Source organism: Ursus maritimus, unplaced genomic scaffold (assembly GCF_017311325.1).
Source record: "Ursus maritimus isolate PB19 unplaced genomic scaffold, ASM1731132v1 scaffold_9, whole genome shotgun sequence".
NCBI classification, from domain to species: domain Eukaryota; kingdom Metazoa; phylum Chordata; class Mammalia; order Carnivora; family Ursidae; genus Ursus; species Ursus maritimus.
In genome coordinates this window covers 57,529,943-57,555,397 of record NW_024427107.1, presented here as the reverse complement: position 1 = coordinate 57,555,397, position 25,455 = coordinate 57,529,943, and the positions used below count along the sequence as shown (strand labels likewise).

The 25,455-nt window shown below is 37.6% G+C and overlaps 1 protein-coding gene across 2 annotated transcripts in view; it reads left to right on the top strand.

The window, feature by feature from the left end:
- The window catches only part of TRPS1 (transcriptional repressor GATA binding 1), a 247,269-nt gene extending 243,157 nt beyond the window's left edge, over positions 1–4,112 (top strand). For both annotated transcript variants that reach the window (XM_040625565.1, XM_040625564.1), the window contains one exon: positions 2,854–4,112. In XM_040625565.1, coding sequence (XP_040481499.1) covers positions 2,854–3,915 — 1,062 coding nt within the window. In that variant the 3' untranslated portion in view covers positions 3,916–4,112. The remainder of the gene's footprint in view (positions 1–2,853) is intronic.
- The last annotated feature ends 21,343 nt before the right edge of the window (positions 4,113–25,455 follow it).

Below are 25,455 nucleotides of genomic sequence, written 5' to 3'. Positions count from 1 at the left end.
TGGGGAGATATATTTGAGATCATTAGTAATGCATTATGCTTCTTTTGATATAAACGAGGAAAATGATTGATTTCTGGGAACTTCCCATAACAGATAGTCGAACTAATGGTTTTCAGAATTTGGTGAAATTAATTTAGGCAGAAAGGAGAAACCTTAAAAGTTCAAAAATACACAAAAAATGTTTTAAAAAGAGGACTGTCCCTATTTCACATAAAATACAGGGCAGGGAAAGAATGCTTATTTTCACTTTAACTTCAGAATTTGCAAGTGTCATCCCGCCTGCTTTGGGGGCTAGAAGTTGGGCACGTTCCAAAGAGTCGTTCTGAACTAGGGCCCGAGAATTCCAGGCGAATGTCTTCAGTTCTTCCGATGGATATGTTCGAGTGAGGTATCTCAGGGCCCGAACGGCACACATCCGAGTAGAGGAAGGTGCGAAGGTGTTTTGTGTTTTAAACTCTCTGGCTGGCTTCTTTCTGTGGCTTACTGAGGTACCTCCAGAACTTTCGTCTCAGATTTTAGTTAGAATCCTCTGCGAAAGTTTAAGCTCACAAATTCCATTTATATATGCATTTGACTTCCTGAGGATATTTTTTTTTTAGTTTAGGAAGTTTATCTGCTGACAAGAGCTGCCTTTAAAAATAGGAATACCCCACTTAGTAAACAGAAATCCATTTCCCTCTGCCTTTTTCATTTTGTTTGGCATTTTACCATAGCTCTTAGCACAGCCAATGAATAAATTACAGCTACAGGGAATACAGTTTTAGACAAAACGTCCTCATAAATGGACCACTGGAAGCACTCTTTAAAAAATGCATGCTGCCAACAATACTAATTGGTGGTAAACTGTAAAACCTTAGTTATTACGTGTAGCTAACAGAAAGATTCTCCGCTCCGCCACCACATCACCTTCCTCTTGCTTCACCTTCACCATTTGAGCACAGCAATAAGCTTTCATTTAATGAGTAGTGACATTAATGATTTTAATTGAACTCTGGCCAATCATAGGCCAAGAATTAATTAAACTACTGTTCTTCCAGGTTATGATAATTTAACAACTATGATATAAAGTAAACTCTTTTTTTTTACAATTATTTTAATATTCATCTCTCCAGAGGCAAGATGTGTTCAGTTTTGAGTTTCTTTATATCATAAATTTAAATACATAAAGGTTATGCTCACATCTCATGTAAAGACTGTCACAAAAGTTATAAAAGTTTTGAAAGGGTATTGCAAATTTCTGGTTTCCTTATAGGTAGATATTAAATACCGCATATTTTCATAATAGAAATAGGAGCTCTTTATAAACCTGAACGTTCTGAACAAAATAAATGAATATGGCATATCCATGGGATGTGGCATTTTCATTCCGAAACTAATAATTGAATTGTCAATGACAAGCGTGTTATCTTTCTTGCCTTTAAAATGCCTCTGTGACAATGGAAACATTCCAAAAAGGATTTATATTTATATTTTGTTTAAGATATAAAAGGTCTCCCTTGCATTAAGGCACATTCTTTCTAGGAATAATTTATAAATTTCACATTCTAGGTAGAACTTACTTGCTGATTTCAGTAATCTTTCAGAAAAATCAGGTTTTAGTCCACTTAAAGAGTTTCCTAAATTTTAATCTGTAAATATGCATTAATTTATTAAACTTATTCTTTTTATTTTATAAGTCAAAGTTAGAGCTCTCACTGCAAGTAAAGTTTTTGGTATAGTCTTCTCTACGGATTTGAGTCCTGTAATATAAATGCCTGTTGAGCACGTACATAACCACCAATCACAGAGTGCTTAAGCTGAATGGAAAACAAGCTGGGGGAAAGTCAACATTCCATCTAAGTACAGAGTAGAATGATGTATCAGGTAGTTGGACCAAAGCTACAAAAAAATTTAAATTTTCAACAGAAAGCAAATGCTTCACCTGTTAACAAGTAAAATTTTCCATAGTGATTATATAAAATCCTATTAAACAAGGAGAAATAAAAGTGAGAGGTGGAAAAAAAAAAAAGTCTCCCGCTGATATGGTTTTGAGTACCTGATATCTTTCCTCATGATTCTTCTCATTTGTCTTTGATTATGTATGCTCTGGTATTTAATACTTTATATTCACATTTGCAGTTATTTAGAAGAATGCACGTATTCATCAGCTCAGGGTACCATAACCAGATACCATAGACTGGGGTGCTTAAACAACCGAACATATTTTCACATGGTTCTCAAGGCTGGAGGTCTGAGGTCAGAGTACCAGTGTGGCCGGGTGCTGGTTGGAGAGCTCTCTACCTGGCTTGGAGAAGGCCTCCTTCTCTCTATGTCCTCATCTAACCTAATTTGCCTCCTGAAGACCGGATCTCCAGATCCAGGCACATTGTGGGGACGAGCTTCCACATACGAAGGAGGGGACCCAATATGGTCTGTAGCAATGCAGAATTCTGCCACAGTTGTCATTAAAGCCCAGCTCCCATGTTCCTGTACTGACATCCTAATGCATGACTCAGAAGTTGAGAAATATTTCAGAAAAATCTTGTTCCTTCAAGTAACTTTCTACACAGTTTTATCACTAAATGATGCAATTCCAAAATCTATTGAGTTTGGAAAAGCCATTTTTAAGTAGGTTAAAGTTTTCAGTCCTCGCTGCAAAGTTGGACACGATTTAATTGCGCTAAAATAGTGTGCTTTGGTGACGGCCTCTGCTCCCGCTTAGGGCAAGAGGAGGAGATTTAGTAAATCTATAGCGTAGAGTCTACCCTTGCTTTGAACTTAAGTGTGGTTCATATTTGTGAGGAATCGTTAATGCATTTTAATGTATTTTCTCACATTTCCCTTTTATGTGTTGTGCGTGTGTGTTCTCTGCAGACTCCCAGGCCTTTAAACATCATTAAACAAAACAACGGTGAGCAGATTATTAGGAGAAGGACAAGAAAGCGCCTTAACCCAGAGGCACTTCAGGCTGAGCAGCTCAACAAACAGCAGAGGGGTGGCAGCGAGGAACAGGTCAACGGAAGCCCCCTTGAGAGGAGGTCAGAAGATCATTTAACTGAAGGTCACCAGAGAGAAATTCCGCTCCCTAGCCTGAGTAAATACGAAGCCCAGGGTTCATTGACTAAAAGCCATTCTGCTCAGCAGCCAGTCCTGGTCAGCCAAACTCTGGATATTCACAAAAGGATGCAACCTTTGCACATTCAGATAAAAAGTCCTCAGGAAAGTACTGGAGACCCAGGAAACAGTTCATCCGTGTCAGAAGGGAAAGGAAGTTCTGAGAGAGGCAGTCCCATAGAAAAGTACATGAGACCTGCAAAACACCCAAATTACTCACCACCAGGCAGCCCTATTGAAAAGTACCAGTACCCCCTTTTCGGACTTCCCTTTGTACATAATGACTTCCAGAGTGAAGCTGACTGGCTGCGATTCTGGAGTAAATATAAGCTCTCCGTTCCTGGGAACCCGCACTACTTGAGTCACGTGCCTGGCCTACCAAATCCTTGCCAAAACTATGTGCCTTATCCCACTTTCAATCTGCCTCCTCATTTTTCAGCTGTTGGATCAGACAATGACATTCCTCTAGATTTGGCGATTAAGCATTCCAGACCTGGGCCAACTGCAAACGGTGCCTCCAAGGAGAAAACGAAGGCACCATCAAATGTAAAAAGTGAAGGTCCCTTGAATGTAGTAAAAACAGAGAAAGTTGATAGAAGTACTCAAGATGAACTTTCAACAAAATGTGTGCACTGTGGCATTGTCTTTCTGGATGAAGTGATGTATGCTTTGCATATGAGTTGCCATGGTGACAGTGGACCTTTCCAGTGCAGCATATGCCAGCATCTTTGCACGGACAAATATGACTTCACAACTCATATCCAGAGGGGCCTGCATAGGAACAATGCACAAGCGGAAAAAAATGGAAAACCTAAAGAGTAAAACCTTAGCACTTAGCACAATTAAATAGAAATAGGTTTTCTTGATGGGAATTCAATAGCTTGTAATGTCTTATGAAGACCTATTAAAAAAATACTTCATAGAGCCTGCCTTATCCAACATGAAATTCCCTTCTTTTATTCTTTCTTTTGATGAGTAGGTTACCAAGATTAAAAAGTGAGACAAATGGTCAGTGAGAAGAAAAAAAAAAAGGAAGATGGTAAATAGTCATGTTTTAGAACCTAGTTAAGTCAAAAAACCATCTTGGCGAATGTGTACTGTGGAAACGGTCCATAAGAAGTATCACCAGACTCTAATTATTATGTTTGTAAAGAAAGATATCAAAGCTATCTAGAATTTGAAAGGGTTTACATATTATTGATACTAACGCAGTATTGGCCTGGCCGTTGGTCCATTTGTTCATAAACCCAGAAGTTGTTGCCTAAGTTTAGAAGTATCACGAAATCCTAGGCAGACGAGGAGAAATCTAATCTCCTGGGCAGCGAAAGGAAAATGGCGCCTCTTACAGCAATCTCCTCTCATTGACCATGTTTCCGACTTAGACCTAGAAATGCGAGCTGTGGTTAGGCTTGGTGAGAGAGCAGCAAGGAAAGTGACAGCTGGTGGCACAGTGATTTTGGCCAGCCCTGCCTGTACATACACATGCACACCCTCTCTGATATTTTTGTCCTTTAGATGTTCAAATACTCCTTTCAAAAGTAGTCCTTTTGTTTGCAGTTTAGGTTCATTTTGTCCAAATATATATGCATTTTTAAAAAACAGTGTCCTCAGTGCTTACGTAGTCTTTTTTTTTTTTTTTTTTTTTTTTTTTTTTCCTGGTCTTTTTTTTTTTTTTTTTTTTTTTTTTTTTTTTTTTAGCCAGGTGTTTTCTTTCTCTTATGTGATAAAGCAGTTTGGATTTGTTTTTTAAGCCTCCTCTTGGTCACCAATCTCACTTGGCACGTTATAACTAAAGGGATCCCCCTCAGTTCAAAAAGATTAGATGGATACAAAAGTTCAGACCGTGGGCTGAATTTGTTTAGAATACATGGTATTTCTCCACAAGGTAACCTGCTGTATTATTTATTTTCTTCTGGTTAAATAGAAGTTCCAAACTTTGTGGCCAGGCAGCGTCTAAGGTTACGTTACCACAGACTGACAGTTGGTATATGTACCAGTCACTCCCTTCATTAGATTTATACAGGTTTAGTTAAGTAGCATTAAATAGGATTCTTAGAAGTATATCTTCATAGTACTTTTAATACTTAAGGCTTTGTAAAACTATCCATGAAGGGAAAGCTCCTCAGCATAACTGCTCAGGGAAATAGGGCTACATAACTGAACATTAAGTAATTGGTTAAAGGTGCTGTTAGTCGAGCCTCAATGCTTGCTACAAGGATGTATGTACAAGGACTGACTTAAATAATTTGCATTATATTGTCCCAACCAGTAGTTTATTTTTTGCCACGGAGATGTAGAAGATATTACAAGCTACTGGATGCACTGTCAGATTAACTTATTTCATTAAAGAAGTTGGGAGAACAAATAGGAAAAAAAAAACTTATTTTTCTAGTAAATATTAATGTATTACATTTCAAATAATGGTGCCTGACATATTGAATAATTATTTTCTACAGTGTACGTATGCAACAAAGATATTCCATCATGCATTAGAGTCAGTTCTGGCTCTGCCTAGCTGTTTACATTTGCAAATGTAGCAAACAAGGTAATGAAGCAACTATTTCTATTGCGGTAGATACCTTTTGTGTGTGTGTGTGTGCATTAAAGTTGTAAACGGTAACATGAAACAAATGGAAGTTCTTGATATAATGATATGGAAAACAAGAAGGAAATGAAAATATTTTTATGCCTACTTAGGAAAAAAAAGGGTAGCACTATTCATTCCAAGTACTTTTTTTTTTTTAATTTTTAAGCTCTTAACTCACATTGTTATGCTTAAAATGATAAACATATATCCTCTTTTTATTGCTTTGTCTATGTTTCGGATGAAACATTTCAGAAATTATTTTGATAAGCGCTGCTGGCCCCCGCAGCACTGGTGTTTTTATTGCGTTCTGTAGCCGTGTTTGCACTCAGTTTTACAGAATTCCCAGTTGCTTTGTATTGTTTTGTTGTGTTTGGGTTTTGTTTCTTTTTCCCAGTACCAGGTCTTTGTTCCTTAAAGTTGGATGGCAGGTAGAATTCAAGCAGTTTGTGACTGTCGTAGTGAATGAAGTTAAAATGTCTTTCTGATGTGTTGTCATTTCCATTCTTGCATTTTTGTTTTCATGTAAAAAACAAAAACAAAAAAAAAAACAAAAACAAAAAACAAAAAAAAAAGGGAGAGAAAGAGAAAAAAGAAATCAGGACTAAGCCTTCAGCTTCAGTTTCATTTTGAAAGGGCCCTATTCTGATCTCACCTGTCTAGCTCTAATATTCACATAAACTGAAATAAAGAGGTGGAGTGAGGAGCTCTGACATGCAAATTATGTGATGCTGATTTATCTTTCTTAGGAATTTCGATGAATACATCTCAGAATGTACAGGCAGACTTGAGAGGTGGCCATTAAAGATCTCAGAAAGAGAGGAGATGTCCCAAACAACAAAACAATATTTCATTTTCTTAGTAAAAAGACTAGTAATAAAGTGCACTGTGGCAATCCTTAAGCAACATTATATATGAACTGCTCAAATCAGCAGAATGTCTAAAGTTTGGTTAACTTGGGCAATATTACAGGTATGACTTTTTGGGCAAAACTGCTCCATAAACAATTTCTCCAGTGTGTCAGACACAAATAGGTTGTTCATTTTTGGCATGTATTCCTTTCTCTTTTTTTTTAATCTGATTTTTGTTTTCTCAGACAGACGTAGTAGTAATGATTAGCATTGGAAAATACATATCACTATTCTTGGAATATTTATGGTCAGTCTACTTTCAGTAGAATATTCTTGGATAGCATTGACACGATAGATCTTATTCCATATTCCTTTATTATTGATTATTTTATTTTCACTTTTGTTTTCATTGTTATACATATTTTGATGGAGAAGAGGTTGGGCTTTTTTAAAAAAATGAAAATTTATTGTAACACTAAAATACCCCTTATTTTTTTGACCTGCGAAAGCCTTTGTTCCATCTCTCAAAATATATTATAAAAATGGTTTGTTGTTATTTTTATTTGGTTTAAAGGTTTCCGAATGATTTTGCCTTAAATTGTGATTTTAAATGACCTACTTAGGTACTTATCCTTTTTTTAAGGACTTTCAAGATGATTTAGGAATTTCCCCTCTTGGAAAGGCTTCCCCTATGATGAAAACTATATGCCAGCTAAAATTGTATACCATTGAAAAACTGTAAGTCTTTTGAAATTACTTGTCTCTATTCTGAATCAAGCTTTGAGTCAAACTTTAGGTCAGGACCAGCTCATACATTCGTTCTGCCTTTTCTTACTCTTTCTTTCTCCCTCTCTCACCCATATATTCATACTGTTGTTTGGGATAGAAAAATCATAATGAGCCAGCCCACCTTGGAAGGATGTGGATTGAGAGACACTACAGGACTCTAAGTGAATGAGAAAAGGATGGAGCTCTAAACCTTAACACGTTAACTCCGTAGTTCAAAAGGAAACGAGTGTGCCCATTCTTTCTACATGACATATTGAGATGTTCTTTTAAAAAAATCAACTTTTAAGATAGTGATGTTTTGTTCTAAACTGTTCTCTTTTAGTAAAGGTAGATTTTAGAAAACAAGCATGGGGATTCTTTTCTAAGGTAATATTAATGAGAAGAAGAAAAAAAAAGTGATTATCTTTAACAGCTCTTTGTCGAAGCCTGTGGTAGCACATTATGTTTATGGTTGCACATGTGCACATGATCTGTTATGATCCAATGCAAATACAGCTCCAAAAATAGTAAATGTATAGAGATTTTAAAATGCCTGAGGACATACATTTTTCTTAATAAATTGAAGAGTACCAGTACTGCTATTAAAATAATTATTAGCCTTCTGCTGTGTGGCTGCAAAACATCACAAGGTGACCCGTCCTGAGACCTCTGAACTGCCCGCCTGTCTAGTTAGTGAACATTAACACAATTCCAGAGTGGGGGTGTCTGTCGTCCAGTGGTAGGAGCATGGAGTAAAGAAGCTGGTGGTCAGCTCCTGTGCTGTAGGCCAGCCTTTTGCCTAAAGTTTACATGAGCTCACAGTCTTTGGGTTGATGGTCATGGCAAAAAAAAAAGAAAAAAAAAATGCAAGGCATCTTTGGTAAGCAAGTAGGTCAGGGCTTGCTGGCCGTCCCTAGATCACAGGAGAAAATGATAGATTTGAAATTCAACCAGAATGTGGAACTAAATATGCTAACCAAAGGTAGGTACTACTAGATGGAGTTCTATCAGTAGGCAGCTGTAAATGAGAAGAGGATAGAAAGACATGCTTTGGGACTTTGGAGGGCTGTGTTATTTTCCCAAAGAAAGACTCGGCCAAGGGCAGAGGGATGGCTTCTTTAGAGAACACTTCCTTTTGGTTTTCCAATACTGTTTCATAGACTGCTGATTCACACGTTCATGATAGCAGTGCAGTTTAGAAATTGTCCACAATTATTTGCAGTAATTAGGACCTCTGGAAGATGCGAGGGCAGAAGTGTGTGAAGTCAGGGATGAAGAAAATGTGAAATTCAACATTGATCCACACATGGAAACTGGATAATGTGTGCTCATGCTGTTCTCTTGAAAGGAAAGGTAGAGCTGCAAGCCTCACCCCATCCTACACCAGAGAAAAGCAAGAGTAACTTTACATGGAAGTAACGTTTAGCCTTCATCAGAGAAGATGGTCCTTCAAGACCCATAAGTCCCAAAACTGGATCCTGATTCTACCCCTGGTTGTTTTTCATTTTATGACCTGCAGTAGATCACTTTTTCTTTTCGTTCCTCAGGTTCCTCACCTGTAAAATGGAAAAAAAATATATTAATAATAATATTAATAATAATAATAATGGTAATGTAGTACTTGTTTTGTAAAGCACTTTGAGATCCTTGGTTGAAAGGCACCATGGGAGTGCCAAGTATTATTACATGGCCAAGGGGCTTATTTAAACTCTCAGTTCCCAAGGGCCAGAAAAGGTTGGGGTCATTTTTGTTAAAGATGAGCTGTAAATATCATACTAGACAGCCTATAGTGTTGACTATGAAGAGGCAAAACTATTACAAGGCTGATAAAACAATAGTTTCTTAATGGCTACCAACAAGGCAAATATCACAATAAGAAATGCCAAATTCCTTAGGGTGGACTATTTGACAATGTGGATAATTGGGGGGTGGGATGGGGTTGGGAAACATCTCAAAATGCCAATGTAAAATTAACTTACAGCAATATTCACCAGCAGAAAATGTCTTTCATATGGAATGATTTCATGTTGCTAAGAAAAAATTCAATTTGTAGTCCTGATTTGAATATTAGAATGTTGGCTATAATAGTTCTGTTCTTACAACACATGGAATTTTTTTTTTGTTTTATTTAATTTTGTTTTCATAGTGCATGTTCATTTCTACTCACAAACATGTTCTTGGTGTATTTCTTATGCAAACAATCTTCAGGCAGCAAAGATGTCTGTTACATCTAAACTTGAATAATAAAGTTTTACCACCAGTTATACATGATGGCGTTGGTATGGTTTATACGGATTCATTTTCATCCACGTAGCAATAGGAAATACATACTGTTGTAACATACAGACAGGCTCTAATGAATTGAGATGGTGAAATCAGATCACCATTTTCAAAAATATGAAGATTGAAAAGGCCTGAATTCTCTCAACTTGTTTTGCTTTGCTTTTTTTTTCTTTAACAAATCTCTTATTGATAGATCTTGTGTAAAAGAAAAAAAAATCATACTAGTTTCTTGAGGAAGATTAACAATAAAAAAATGTGTTTATTTCAAAAAATATTTATTGAGTATTAAGTATTGAGTGTTGAGTATTGGGTAGTGCTTATGTTACAAAATGTAAAAAGTCCTGCTTTTGAAGCTTAGCTTTGATTCAATTCAGTGTACCCACATAGGATGTGAAGATCCTGGTAATAATCGCATGAAGTTTATATTAATATATTACGTGCCTTGTTTGTTTGCTTAAAATGAAATTAATCAGAGGAGGTTTCCCAAAGGATGATTTTGAAAGAGGGAAGAAGCAGAAGAAATCCAGGTAGGAGAAGGACATGGGGAAATTCACCCAAGTGTTTGTATCCAGAAAGAAAAACACAAAAAGGACAGGACTACTTAAAGTATTTAAATAACTAATTTCTTCAGAAGATTTGTTTTGAAAATTTCAAATTAATTAGTATCTACCCTCCTTACACAATCTTCACTTCTGATTTTCATGAGCCTAAATTAACTAATCCCTTTATTTATTTATTTATTTATTTATTTATTTATTTATTTATTTTTTCTAGCTCTCTCTCTTCTCCCTTGTTTTGAAAACAGCAGAGTAGAGACTTTGAGGGGCTTTCATAGTGGTGACAAGCCTGTTTCACCACTGGGGCAACATTCTCTAGATAAGAGTGCAGTAGTTAACACTTTAATGTGATTTCTCTATGCGGAACTTGATTCTCCTGTCGGGACCACTCTTCAGATGAAGTTGAATACACTGTTCTCACCCCGAACTGTCAGAATCCCACGCAGAAAGAACTCTCTAACCATCAGCTACTTAGCATTGTCAGAGGGGAAAGAAGAGCAAGTCAGCACTATGAGCCCTCCCTCACCTTTGGTCCCCCATCTCTGTGGGGGTAGAGCCAGGGTCAGAAACTCAGTGGCACAGAGGATGCAGGCAAGTAGCCCTTGTAGGGGAGCCAGCTGGGTGGAGACCTTGGGACCCGGAGGGCTGTATGAAGGTAGCCTTTCCTCGCTCTAAGAACAGTGCCAAGCTGACTTGGGTTGCAGATTTTCAGTTTTCAAGAAAAACTGGACAAAGGGAATTTGATGTGAAATCTCCTAATTTTTAATGTCAGTGACTTTTTTTTTTTTTTTTAAATATTGCAAGCCAAGCAAAACACTTGTTCAGAATAGATTCCACCCCGAGACAGGCAATGTGTGACCCCTGGAGCTTGAACAATGGTGAACTCTGGTAACTGGCAGGGAGGAAATTGGGCAAAGCGCTGAGGTTAGCTGTGGTTCCTCTGGGTTTTGTCTCAGGTCCCAGTGCACCTCCAGCTCTGCCAGGAAACCCGAAAGCACTGTGGCAGCAGCACCTGCCTGATTCTTTCAGAGCCAAATTTGCTTAAGACGAAAAACATTTGCACAGAAGACAAACAAGCCTTCGTTTTCGAGCATACTGCTAATTAGTTTGTACTTTTGTTCTCCGTCTTTGTAACCCCAAGTACCATTTTTCTGTTTTTAACAGGCTGGGATGAACAAAGAAATTTCAAAAACGATTAAAAGTTGCTAAAGTTAATGGTCAGCAATGTCCAAGATGTCCTTGTATTCCTCTCCATGTCACATTTTTTTTGAATGAAAATAACGGCAGTAGAAAGTAGAGCCTAACAGTTGATGAGAAAGAAGGGGCTTTTTCAAGTTATAGTTGATCGTTCTAATGAATAATTTCAGGAATTTCTTTAAATAAAAATAAGCAATTTTTATAATGAAATCTTATTGCTACTTTTACAGCATCGTTCTCCAATATGTTTAGGATGTCAGTAATCCGAAAGTCACCTTCCCCGAATGTTAAAGTATTGATACAGAATATATTACACGAGATAATAACCAGTTCTCCCAGCCTTTGTGCAATAACAACAACAGAACATGTAACAAACATTAACCTTTTCCTTCAGGTAAGCAGTAGAGACTGGGATCTAGGAAAATATCCTAGAAATTCTTTAAATTCTTTCCATAAATAGGTGAATTTCCAAATTAAGATTGCAGAAGCACTCAACTACAAGCAATTTCCCAGGAACATTTATGAACTCCAACGCCACAGATATTTCACAGACTTCTTGGAACCCGCACCACCTCTCACATGAAAGCATCTGCCTTCCTCATGTTTACACATTAGTCAGTTTTTAGAATTAGTATATTCTACAACCAATGGTATTTTCTTCAGACCTTAAATCTCCTAGGTATTTTCTTTCTACATAGCACATATTACCCAATGAATTAATGTGTCTGAAAAAGCATAAATGCACCAATTAGTTTACAAAGATCAATTTGATATCATCATGATGGCTTATTTTCTATGATTTTATTTTTTACAGTTGCCTTGACGAATTTTTTTTCTACAGCAAAATTATCATTGCTGTTATTTTTTGGTGGTGGTGGTGGTGACGGTGACCGTATGGTACAAACCCAGGCTTCATGCATTCATTCAACAAATATCAATTGAGTATTTATTATGTACCAGCCACTATTCCAAGCATTTGGACTGCATCAGTGAAGAAAAGGAGACCAAAACTCCTGTTTGGAAGGGAGACAGACAATAAACATACACACACAATAAACAAATATATAAATAGCATTTCATGTTGGAAGGTGATGCATGCACTGGAGAGGGAAAGCAGCGTTCAAGGCAGTAGAGTGGGTGGATGCCATATCCATTACGCTAACCAACAGTACAGCCCTCATCTGAGCCAAGACTTAAAGGAGGAGCTGACAGAGTGAACAGCTCATGCAAAGGCCCCAAGGTGAGAGAGTGTATCCGGTAAGTTTGAGGAAGAGCAAGGCAGCCAATGTGGCTGCGGCAGGTAAACCAGAGGGAGAATCTTTAGAAACACGCTCAAAGATGAAAGTATTGAGGTAAGAGGTGATCAGATCATTTAGGACATTGTAGGCCACTCTGGCTACTATGACTTTTATTCGGTCTGAAGCAGGGAGGTATTTTAGTGTTTTGAGCAGAGGATTGCTATTTGATGTATGTTTAAATGGGACCATTCTCTTCTATGCTTGCAATAAATCATAGGAGGGGAGCTTTGCAAGGATAGAAGCAAGGAAACCAGGTTGGAAGCTGATTTAGTCATCTCCGCAAGAGAGAACGGGAGCAGAAAAGCAGTTAAAATTCCGGAAATCATCTTAGAAGGAGAACAAACTAGATGGCCTGAATGCAGGGTGGGAGAGAAAGAGGAGAGTCAAGAATTATTCCAAGATTTTTGGTCTGAGAAAACTGGAAAAATGGGTTCGAAGGATCGGGTTTGAGTGGGGAGGGAAAGGAGTTAAATTTGGGACAAGCTACATCTAGGAGTTGGAAGTTAGGCATTAGCCTTAGCATCTAGACAGTATTTAAAAACATGAGACTGGCTGAGATAATCTAGGGAGGAAATGGAGGTGGAAATACACCCAGTAATTGAAATCAGAGCAATGAGGAGACACTAGCGACAGAAACTGAGGAGGAAGCCACCTGTGAGGTAGAAGGAAAATGAGAGTAAGGTTTCTTGGAAGACACAGGGGGAAAAAAAAAATGTATCACGAAGCAGGGAGCCATTGACTTTAGAAGATACTGCTGATAGGTCAGGTGGGAAAATGCTCATTAGCTTTGGCAGCCTGAAGGTCACCAGCAGGGTGGGCTGTATACTTTGCAGCGCCCAGAGCAAACTGGACTTGCAAGCCCCCTTGTTCAGAAATTTCAAATTTCAAGACGGTGGCATCAGAGCTTCCAAAGAAACTCAGGACCCTGTGCACCTGCATGGATCCCGTGCCCTCGAAGCTGCCCCTGGTCGGCAGTGCGTTGACAAAAGCCGTTAATTGAACAGATAGGATAGGAAAGTCTGGGGGAGTACATTCAAGAAAGAAGAGGAAGAGAGGTTTGGAAAACACTATACAAACAATTTGGGGAGCTTTGCTCTAAAGGGGATTGGAAAAAGGAATGATAGCTGGTAAGAGACGTTGAATCAATAGCAAGTTGTTTTGTTTTGTTTCAGAACGGGAGAAATAAAAACATGTTCCTTTGCCAAGGATGATGATGCAGTAAGGAGGGCTTTATTCATCTTCCAAAGGAGAGGAAAAACAGCTGGAGTGATGTTCTTTGATAGGTGAGCGAGTGAAAGGAGACAGGATCTCATGCCCAAATGGAGAGGATGACTGTAGAAAAGAGGCGAGTGGTTCACATTCTGCAGTCACAGTTGGCAAAGCAGACTCTAGCAGACACAGATGTTGGGACCTGTGTGACTACGATAGCAGGGTCCCCAAAAGCTCTGTTTTTTCTGATGAAATGTCTTTCTGGTGGCACTACTGTTCTGCTTATTACTCCATTCAGAACACCAAAGCATTTCATTCAGAAACAAGGCCGCGTATACATTAAATAAGCCAATATGGTTTCATTCTGTCCCAATGGCATGTGGATATTTGGTTAAAGTCAGAAAACTGTCACAACTGAAAACAGTATTTGAATCTCACTTTAAAAATTGCTTCTAAAAATCTGCCCCAACATACTCATCTTGTTTAGTTCAAAACATTATTTCTCATTTTCTTAATTCTGTTTTTTAAAAGACAGTATGCATTTTGTTATACTAATAAGGAACACCACAGAAGTATGGCCTTCTTGGTTTCTCTTAATGCCATTTCCTGAAGATACACCCCCGATAAAATGCAGGGTTTTACTGAGTTTTCCTTAGGATTTGCTATTGATTTTTTTTTTTTAAGATTTTATTTATTTGTTCGACAGAGATAGAGACAGCCAGCGAGAGAGGGAACACAAGCAGGGGGAGTGGGAGAGGAAGAAGCAGGCTCATAGCGGAGGAGCCTGATGTGGGGCTCGATCCCGTAACGCCGGGATCACGCCCTGAGCCGAAGGCAGATGCTTAACCACTGTGCCACCCAGGTGCCCCTGCTGTTGTTTGTGTGAATTAATTCATGTTTGCTGAGTACTGATTCTGGACTTAGAACTGCGCACAAGCAGTAACAGACACAAAAGAGACTTCAAATTTGGTGCATGCTCTAGATTTTTCCACAAATGTCCAGTCGATTTAGTTATAAGGTGGCTTAATTATAAGTTTTTTCACTTGGGAGCATTTTCTGAACCTTTCCTTATTGCATTTCATTTCATGATACATTTTAGTACCCTTGACAAAAAGTCTTCCCATTATCTTAATAAAATTCTATTGAAATTTTAGGAAACACTTCTTTGTTATTCCCACTACGACTTTTAAATATGAGATCATATACTCAGCAGAAAGGCTTTGGTATTTGTTAACAGTGCAGCTTACAGTAACTTCTTCCTTAACAGTGTTAACTTCTAAAAAAGCACTTAAGGAATGATATCTTACCTTAGATACCTAATAAAGTAAAAATCAAAACTGGAAAACCCAAATAAAATGAACTGCAATGACCCACGGAAGTTTTAGAGAATGAAACTGCTCTGGTTTTTCCAATATATGGTTTTTTAACTTGTAAGCCAGCAATCAGCCCATGCTATTTTATCAGTGAGTTTTCTTTGCCAGCAGCAGCTGTCCTTGCTCTGTAACCCTCTATCACACTTCCAACCTGCACGCAAGCAAGCATTCGGGTAAGGCGAGTTGCCTCAAAGGCGATAGCAAACGTTTATCACCACTGAAAATCACAGAGTAGACTGCCTGATACCCTTACATTACTGACCGGTGATGTTCACGGAGGCTTCAGTCTTCTCAAATGCGATGGGAAATCTTTTTTTCTGAATTGGTGCCAGTTGGCCCTAGTTTCCCAGACAGTCTCATATTTAAAGACTGTAAGGAAGCTTTTCTTGATATCTTTGGTTGAAGTTGTCCTCAGAAAAAGCATGGGGAAGCCTTTCTCACTTGAGGCTTTTGTGTCTCTGGCCATCTACTGTCCTTCCAAACCCTATTCCCTTATTAGCATTGTATTGTCCGAAAGTAAATGGATTGCCATTTGCTTTTGAAGACATGAGATTTTTCTTTGCCATTTTAAACATTATTTCATGAACCTGAAGTTTGGTACAACTTCCAGGCACATCTCCTTTGATTCAAATCCATGGCGGTAACACCTTAACAGACTCCGAGTAGACATATTTGCATTTCAGTATACTAAGTTTAAAGATGAACACATCATTCGAACAAGGCCCACTTCTGAATGCCTCTTTCCCAGACTGCTCACATGCATGCGAGTACTGAAGTCACTATAGCTTCCTCCTTTTAGCCTTCCTGCCCCAACCACTTTAACCTCAAAAACAAACTCTCAAATGTTTTATAATTAACAAGAATTGTTCTTTTCAAAACAAACACCAATATGCAGCTCCGTTGATAGTTAAACTCAATTACAGAGTACTCTTTTACACAGAAATATATTTTTAATATTTTTAAAGGTAAAAACACCCAGAGAAAAGAGGACTGCCTATTGGCACACACCACTGCTCATGATGATTTTTGATGGTTAATGATTTGAAGGTAGACAAGGGAAATAAAACTCAACATTTTATAAGCATTAATACATTAGATTGTGTTTTAAAAGTCTTTGGTCAGGAAGGAAGGCATGAAAGATGAAAACAACAACAAAAACTAAGTTAAAAGTTGTCTTAACATGCTGACTTCTATTTCGGGGACAATTTTCAGGGAATTCTTGGAAAAGTTTTATAAACAGTTCCCATAATATAAAAAACCGGAGGTACTAATAATTAACATTCAGGATCCAATCAGCCATCAAAGAGATTCTTTATTTTCCTTTTTTAGACTGTGTTTTTCCCCTCAATGCATGTTTGTTTGTGGACTATGCTTATTAATAGAAATAAATACATGGTAATACTTTGGCAAGTTGGCTTACATATAATCAGCCATTTGCCACTTACCAAACATGCAAAGCTTATAAAAGCAGACAACCAAGACAATCGACACCATCTTACGGTAAGCTAACGAGCCAAAGCTGGCTGGCTCGTGAGGTCCCCCATACAGATTCCTTCATACAAAGAACTGAGCTCTGCACCTTCTAGACACCTGTAATCTTCAATTTCCCATGATAAGTAAATCAATTTGGCCTTATCCACAAACATTTCTAGAAATTCTGTTGGTTGTGGGTAGCATCTTTACAGATGGGATCCTTATGTATGGTGTTCCATCATAATGGGTTTGGTGGTAAATAAACTAGATCATTATTTAATTTTTAGATTGTCAAACCATAACTCTCAAAATGTTATAAACAACAAAAACATCATTCTCATAGGCAGAGTGAGCACATGCAAAATTTCTAGTTAACTCCTTAAAGAGGGAACAAGCAATAGGACAACGCTGGTTCAAAAAAGGGTATGAAAGGCTGAAAAGAAAGAACGCTGTAATAAGATTGCTAAATTATATACGATAGAGTTCACGTCCAGTTTGGCAGTAATGACCATTGGTTGTCTTCGTTACTGAATAAGAAAATCATCGTGAATGATCAGTTTTCTATAAGGTAACTTTATAGAGTAGTAAAATAGTAATAATAAATAGTTATATTTTCCAGGAGAGTAGAATGATAATAAACCTTTTAGATCACGCTTACTATGACCTTGGAAGATGAAGCAGTTATTTTTGCCTCATTTCCCAATTTGGTTATTATTTTTTTCCTTAACAAATACAGAAGCATCTGGAAAAAATTAAAACATTTGCATCATTCCATAGTATATACTTTTCAAAAGTGAAAGTCACTTCTCCCTGTGAGTTGTGTTATGAATTATATAAACAACATAAATTTACTTTTTATTTAAAAATTTTATTTTATTTTCCAGACATAAAACTGAAATCAAATTCACCACAATTTCAATATAATATTGCTCAAAAAAGATCCCTACTTCTAGCTTATAATTAATTATAAGAAATCCTTTATGGAAAAATATATACAGATAAAAACTAGGGTATTCTAAATATGTTTATGGGGAAATATAAATAGGTTTTTTTTTTTAAGATTTTATTTATTCATTTGACAGAGAGAGACAGCCAGCAAGAGAGGGAACACAAGCAGGGGGAGTGGGAGAGGAAGAAGCAGGCTCATAGCGGAGGAGCCTGATGTGGGGCTGGATCCCAGAACCCCGGGATCGTGCCCTGAGCCGAAGCCAGACGCTTAACAACTGCACCACCCAGGCGCCCCTATAAATAGGTATTTGTTAATATTTTGAAGTGAGTGGTGTCTCATGGAAGTGTCACAGAAGACTAAAATTCAAACAAAACTTTTCTGCTCTCATTCAATATTTTATAAATCACTATAGCTTCCTTCTTTTCCAAAGCGTTGAAGACTGTACCAAAAATGCCCTTTGGGCAGAGGATATTTTTGATATTTCTCTTGGGAAATCAAAATGATTCTCCCACCCACTACTATTTATACCTATCTCTGCTATTCTAACCATTATTTACTAAATAATGGACCGAGGTTACAGATACTAGTTACAATTTCTTCTCCAACTACTTGCCTGGTCTATTTCCAGAAAACATTTTTATATCTACCAGAAGAGGGCAGGGAAGGGAAGAGGAGGTAAAATATATTAGAATGATTGTTGCTTGAGTAGAAAAAACAGAGCTCATTTATTCCTTGTTCTTAGTTCCTAACATTGTATCTGGTATTAGTGGGCACTGAATAGACATTTTTTAGATTAGATGGAATCACTTGGTAATGACTCTGAGAATGTCTGCTAGGGAAAGAAGTTTTTAACAACAACAACAAAAGTAACATTTGGGAAATGTTTTGAAATACCAAGTTTTTGGAATTGTCTTCCTTTCTTTAATGTAATGCCTACTGAAATAATTTTAAATGTAAGTGTCACTAAATAAATACTTACTGATTAAATTACGAAGGGTCAAGTTTCGGATGTGTTTAAGCAAGGACTGGGAATGCAGGGGACAATCTATGTCACTAAAGTGTACACACGAGATACCGCCAAACTCAAGTTTGATCTCGACTTACTCATTTGTGGGCCTCGCAGCTTAGCTACATCAGAATCAAAAAAGCTCTCTAATGTGCCTCTACCAACTTTTTTTTTCTTTTTTTGAGGCAATAGGGATTTAAGAAGAAAAAAAAAAGTTCCCCTGAAATTCCTCTGGAGTCTGGAAGTGGGTAGCACCTTGTGGCCCAAAATGTACATTATAGACAAACTTCCACTGGAGAAAATGTGCTGTTTGTCAGTTTTTTAACATAGTAATTTCATCGTTCTTTCATCCAACATTTACTCAGGTTTGTTGAAAAACATTTCTTGACTATCTGTATTATGACAGCTCGACATCCTCTCCTCTAAGATACTTTGTCAGTAGGTAAACACCCTCATACTAAAAACCCGAGCACCATCTGAGCTCTCTCCCTTTTCCTCATCCCCCGCCTTCAATCTTACACAAGCCCTGCTCATTGCACCTGCTGTGCAGTTTTCTCATCTGTCCGCTACCCTCCGCATCTCTGCTCCTGGTGAGGCATCTTTTTCTGGTTCATGGTCATAGTCTCCTACCTGGATATAGTTTCCACACTGCTGCCAGGTGAACTCCGAAGTGCAAAGCTGACCTTGTCATTCCCCTGCTTTAAGCCCTTCATGCTTCCTGCTTAGTTTACAGAATAAAACACGAGTGTTTTGCATTGTAAAGCCTTCAATGCCCCCATGGATCTTGACAGCTCATCACATATTGCTCCCTGGTAAAACTACACTGCCTCTAATTTCACAAACGTATCAAGGACTTCTCAAGTCTACATCATTACTTGTAATGTTGCCTCTGATATGAGGGCGCTTCCCACATTTATTTGCCTATCTTTCTCATTACTGAACTGTCAAGACTCAGATCAGAAATTACCTCTAGCATAACTTCCCTGAACAGAGCACTGAAAATTTCCCTCCTCTGGACTTCCTGGCACATGCCTCACTTTCTCTCACATCATGCTGGTAGACTGCCTCCCTCCGCAAGAGCTACACTTGAAAGGTGGCTGAGTGTATGACTGAGCAGTTGATTGTTTTATTTTCCTTTTATTAAATTAAGTAACCATATGTGGCCAGTGCTATTCTATAGGGCAGTGCAGCCCTACATTCTTTCTGAAAGGGGTTTCATGCAATGTTGCTCTTCTTTTGGGAAAATAACACCAGCAAATTTGTATCTTTTCATGCCCTTTGTTTCTATGGTAAAAAGCTCAGTAATTAATTATAAGTACTTTATGTGTATTACTGTTACAAGCATCAAAAGAGTAACTTTTTTTTAAAAGGAGGACTTCATTTTTACTAATTTTTTGAATAATTTACTTTGGCAAATATACCGAAGTGACTCTATATTATAATAATAAGCCGCTGCCTCTGAGGCAGCTTAAACACGCTTTTCTCCATGGGCCTTTTTAACCACTGTGGAAAATTGATTACACTTCATTTGATCTCAGGTTTACAGTATCAGAGTATGTATTTCTGGACATTATTGGTCGTTTTTTAAAACAAGGAAAAAGCAAAAGCTGTGAATAATTTTCAAACTTCAACCTTAATTTCAATATTTTTAAATTTAACTGACAAGGTAATTATCCCAGAAATTGTCCTAACTCAATGATTTGTGAAACTATGATTGTCCCATTAAAATGACAGAGTACTCAATCAGGAGAGAAAAATGGTTCTCTGAGGTTTGGCCCTATTAAACCGGTTCTTTATGTTATTATCCACTTCTCCTTTGGAATATACGCAGCTGTGTGTTTCCGTGTGCGTGAGGAAAAGTGTCCCAGCCAGAAGATTGCTAATGTGAGGGTAGAGCAGTGGAGCAGAGGGTGAAGAGTGCAGATCCTGAGGGCAGATTGCCTGACCGGAATCCCACAGGGCTACGTCACACTGGCGGTATTATGGAAACGGTTCAGTTGGCCACTCTCCACCCCAGTTTCTTCATCTATAAACAGTGACAATAACTTGATCTGTCATGCTGATCTGGACTCTCTACACTAAAACCCCTCATGTCTGAATTTTACAAAGCAAGAAAAGATTGTGTTTTGTGAATACTGCGTGCCCATCGCAGATCAGCTGAGGGCTCTGTTCCACATCACGCTTATTCAAGGACCCAGGTAGATACAGCAGTCATTGTCTGGATGATTGCCAGTCACCATACCAGAGGGGAAAGAGCTCAGGACGGTTGTCTCCAGCAAGTGCACTCACCTAGAAATGACCCACTTCACTTCCCCTCATAAATCATTGGCCAGATGCGGCTTCAAGGCCAATAGTGTGATCCGGCCATGTGCACGAGAAGGAGGCTGAAATGTTCAGTGACAAGTCACTAATGACTACCACAATAATTATGCTTATCGCATATACTAAAGTTACTTTACACAAATTACCTAGAACAGGACCTGCAGTAAGTTATTATTAACTAATGAAGAGCAAATGCACGAAGTGTGAAATTAGATGATTCCAATTTCATGCCAAAGTACATGATTTTAGGACTCCGGGTCTGCTAAAACCAGCTAATCTGAGGGGGGAGAAAGATAGCAGTGAGGTAATCCAGAGTTAATACTTTACTTCCATCAAATATGATCTATTTTAGAAATATATTTAATCATAATTCCTTCATCCAAAAGAATCACTTGTTTATTCATTTGTACATTCAGCAAGTATATAAAAGTACAATGCTAAGTGCTGAGGATACAGTGGTGAACAATACAGAAATGGTTTCTGCCTTCATGGGAGATTGGATTTAAATGTATAACATGCAAATAGTCACTTAGGATCGTGATAAGTACCACAGAGAATTTCTATATAGGCAATGGAATTAATGATAAGTATTTAGGAATTTTACAGATCTTTAAAGTGTGCATTATATTTATTCTTCCATCATGCATACATTTAGTATTAAACATCAATGAATCCTATGGTCAGGACCTGTACCAGGCACCAGAAATACAGAGATCATTAAGGCATGGTCCTTTCCTCAAGGAGTCCATAGTATCCCTCGGAAACTTCCATAGAAAGAAATAATCTTAATATGACACAATAAATACCAGGAGTGAAATAAACTGAGTACCCAGGACAAGAATCTATTACATACTGGGAGAATGAAGGTGCGAAGTAGCTTCTGCAAGGAGCATACACCTGAAATCAGGTTTGATGTATCATTAAGAATTAACTAGACAAAGATGATGAAAGCCATTCTAAGTGGAACATATGCAGAGGAATGAATTTGGAGATGAATATTACAAGTAGTTCACAGTGGTTGGAGAGAGGAAGTGGTAAAAGTCTGGAGATCCTACTAGGCCAGGTCAAGGAGTTTATAATGCCATGCTGAGTTTGGATCTTATGCCAAAGGCCATAAAGATAAATTAAAGGAGTTTAATAAAAGAGTATAAATAAGATTTGCATTTTATAAAGATACCTGTAATAGGTAGGATGGCTTGATGGAGGCTGAGATGGGAAGAAGACAGACCAGTTAAGAATCTGTTGCAACCAAGACCAAGTGGGATTTATTTCAAGAATGTAAGGGTATTCAACATACAAAAACAAATCAATGTAAAACACCATATCAACAGAATAGACTAATGGGCACAAATCATGTAATCATCTTGGTAGATTTAAAAAAAACATTTGACACAATAAATTGAGAAAAAACATTTGAGGATATTCAGCACATCGTCATGGTAAAAGCACTGAACAAAATAGGAAGAAAGGAAACTTCACTAATTGAATACATGTGAAAATCCACAATTAGCGTCATACTTAATGGTGAAAGAAGACAGAATGCTCTCCCCCTAAGATCAGAAACAAGACAAGGATGTCTACTTTTGGTACTTCTATTCAACATTGTACTGTAGGTTCAATCCAGCTCAATTAGGCAGGAAAACAAATTAAGGAACATCCAGATCGGAAAGGAAAAAGTAAAACTATCTCTATTACCAGATGACATGATCTGGTACATAACACAAATCCTAATGAATCCACTAAAAACTTATTAGAACTAATAAATAAGCTCAGCAAAGTTATGATATGAAATATTTTAAAAAATCAAGAGTATTTCTATACAGTAGCAAGGAGCAACCTGAAAAAGAAATCTTAAAAAAATTGACTTAAAATAGCATCAGGAAGAATAAAATACTTAGGAATAAATTAAACGAAAAAAATGAACAAAACTTACGCTCTGAAAACTACAAACTAAATTTCTGAAAGAAATTAAAGAAGACCTAAAGAAATCGAAAGGTAGCCCATATTCTAGGATCGAAAGAACTTAAATTATCAAAATGGCAATACTACCCAATTTGTTTTACAGATTCAATGCAATCTCTGTCAAAATTCTGGTTGACTTACATGCAAAAATTGACAAGCTGATGGGGCACCTGGGTGGCTCAGTCATTAAGCATCTGCCTTTGACCCTTCTCAGGGTCCTGGGATTGTGCCCTGCATTGGTCTGCTTAGTGGGGAGCTTGGTTCTCCCTCTGCCACTCCCCCTCCTTCTACTCTGTTTCTTTCTCTGTCAAATAAATTTTTTTAAAAAGTATTAAGGAAATAACATACGAAATATTTTCAAATGCTATGAAAACTATGAACCTATATATTCAACAAGCTCAATGAACTTGAAACAAAATACACGAAGAAATTGCACAACAGCACATCATACTGAAGTTACTTAAGAATACTAATAACAGAAAAAAACATTAAAAATAGACATAGATAAAAGGCAAATCATGTACAATTGCAAGGATAAGAATGTCAACAGACTTCTTGGAAACTACACAAGCAAAAGAGAATAGAGCAACCTCTTTAAAATAATGAAAGAAAACATTGTCACCTCAAATTCTACACTCACTGAAAGTGTCTTTCAAAAACAAAGGTGAAATAAACACTTTTTCAGACGTATAACAGATAAAAGAATTCATCACTAACAGACTGCTCTACAAGAAATAGAAGAAATCCACCAGGCAGAAGGAGATGATAATGGGTGGAAATCTGGATCTACCTAAACCATGAAGGACACTGGAAATGGTAAAGATGACAAAAAGCAAATCGGTGGTTGCTATGGCTGGGATGGGTCTGAGGGAGGAGCTGGACAGAGTTATTACAATGGAATTTGAGGAAATTTGGAGGGTGATAGATACGTTCCTTATCTGTATTACAGAGTGTGGTTTCATGGAAAAATAATTTGCCAACACTTAACAAATTATACACTTTCATTATGTGCAGTTTATTGTATGTCAATTATCGCACAATAGATCAGTTAAGTAAACAAAAAATTTTTGAGTTCCCAGTGAAATATCCAAGTAGACCAGATCAAGATTAGAACAGAATAATTTGCTTCTTGGATAGAAGAGCCTGCAACTCAGGAGAAGAACTGGATTTACAGTTATTTGGGTTCAGATAACCTTTTTTTTTTTTTTTTTAAGATTTTAATTTATTTGACAGAGAGAGACAGCCAGCGAGAGAGGGAACAGAAGCAGGGGGAGTGGGAGAGGAAGAAGCAGGCTCCCAGTGGAGAAGCCTGATGCGGGGCTTGATCCCAGAACACCAGGATCACTCCCTGAGCCGAAGGCAGACGCTTAACGACTGGGCCACCCAGGCGCCCCTGGATTCAGATAACCTTTGAATTAAATGAGAGCATCATGTTGATGAACCTGACTTGTGGATTCAGTCAGCATGAACTTGAACACTGGCTTTGCTACTTACTATCCATGCAACTTAATTTTTTTTAATTCTTTGTGCCTCACTGTACATGGGCAGAATGATAATTCCAATATCACAAATTCATGACATTAAATCCTCAATAAAGGTTACAGAAACGTCAACGACAGAAAAGTCTTGGGAGTGGATTAGAGCTCACACAGGAAGCATGGCATTAGAGCGTGTCTCATAGCCCTTTTTTTCACTATTGATGCCCTAAGGAGCCTTTTTGAAGAGTTTTTCCTAATCCTTGCCACCACATGAAATTTTAACACCACCATGAAATTTTATCTATTTTTCTACTGTGGTCTTTGGAGGGCCACATACCTTTGTAATAGCCATGATTTTTTCCCATCTCCCAAGAATGTTTACTCCCCTGGGGATAATATTGTGACTCCCCACCTCAAGTTGAGAATGAATGGATTCTTGGAAGATAGAAATTGGATCGTCACATTTAGGATGAAGAGTCGAGGATAAATGGCATAGGGGTATGATTGAATTCATCACACTTTTCTAAATAGGCCAAAAACTGTGGAAGAATTAAGAACTCAGCACTATAAAATAAATGGTACCATTATTAACCTATACATACATATGTAGGTATATTTATATTCTACCAGTGATCTTTAAGTACCTTTTGAGATATCATATGTGAAACAATCAAGACAGTGCCTGAAGACCATCTCAAAGGTGATTTTAGTTGATATGAAGACCACAAGAAACCCCTCTCCTAGCACTGCATTACTTAATCTTATCCCAGGTTCAGCCCCTCCCAACACCATACTGGACCGTAATTCCTTTTCTGAACAAATACTTATGGGCGTTCGTTGTGTGTGGAAAATTAAGACACCTCAGTTTTTCAATTCTATAAATAATAACATTATGAATATCTGTATATAATAAAATCTGTATATACAAAACTATATCCATTTCAATGTTACTAAAGCCTTCAACAGAATGATGAAGTTACCACATGAAAAAACGATAACTATCCTATCTTGTAGAATTAATTGGTACAGGGGCAGTCTTTGTGATATTCCAC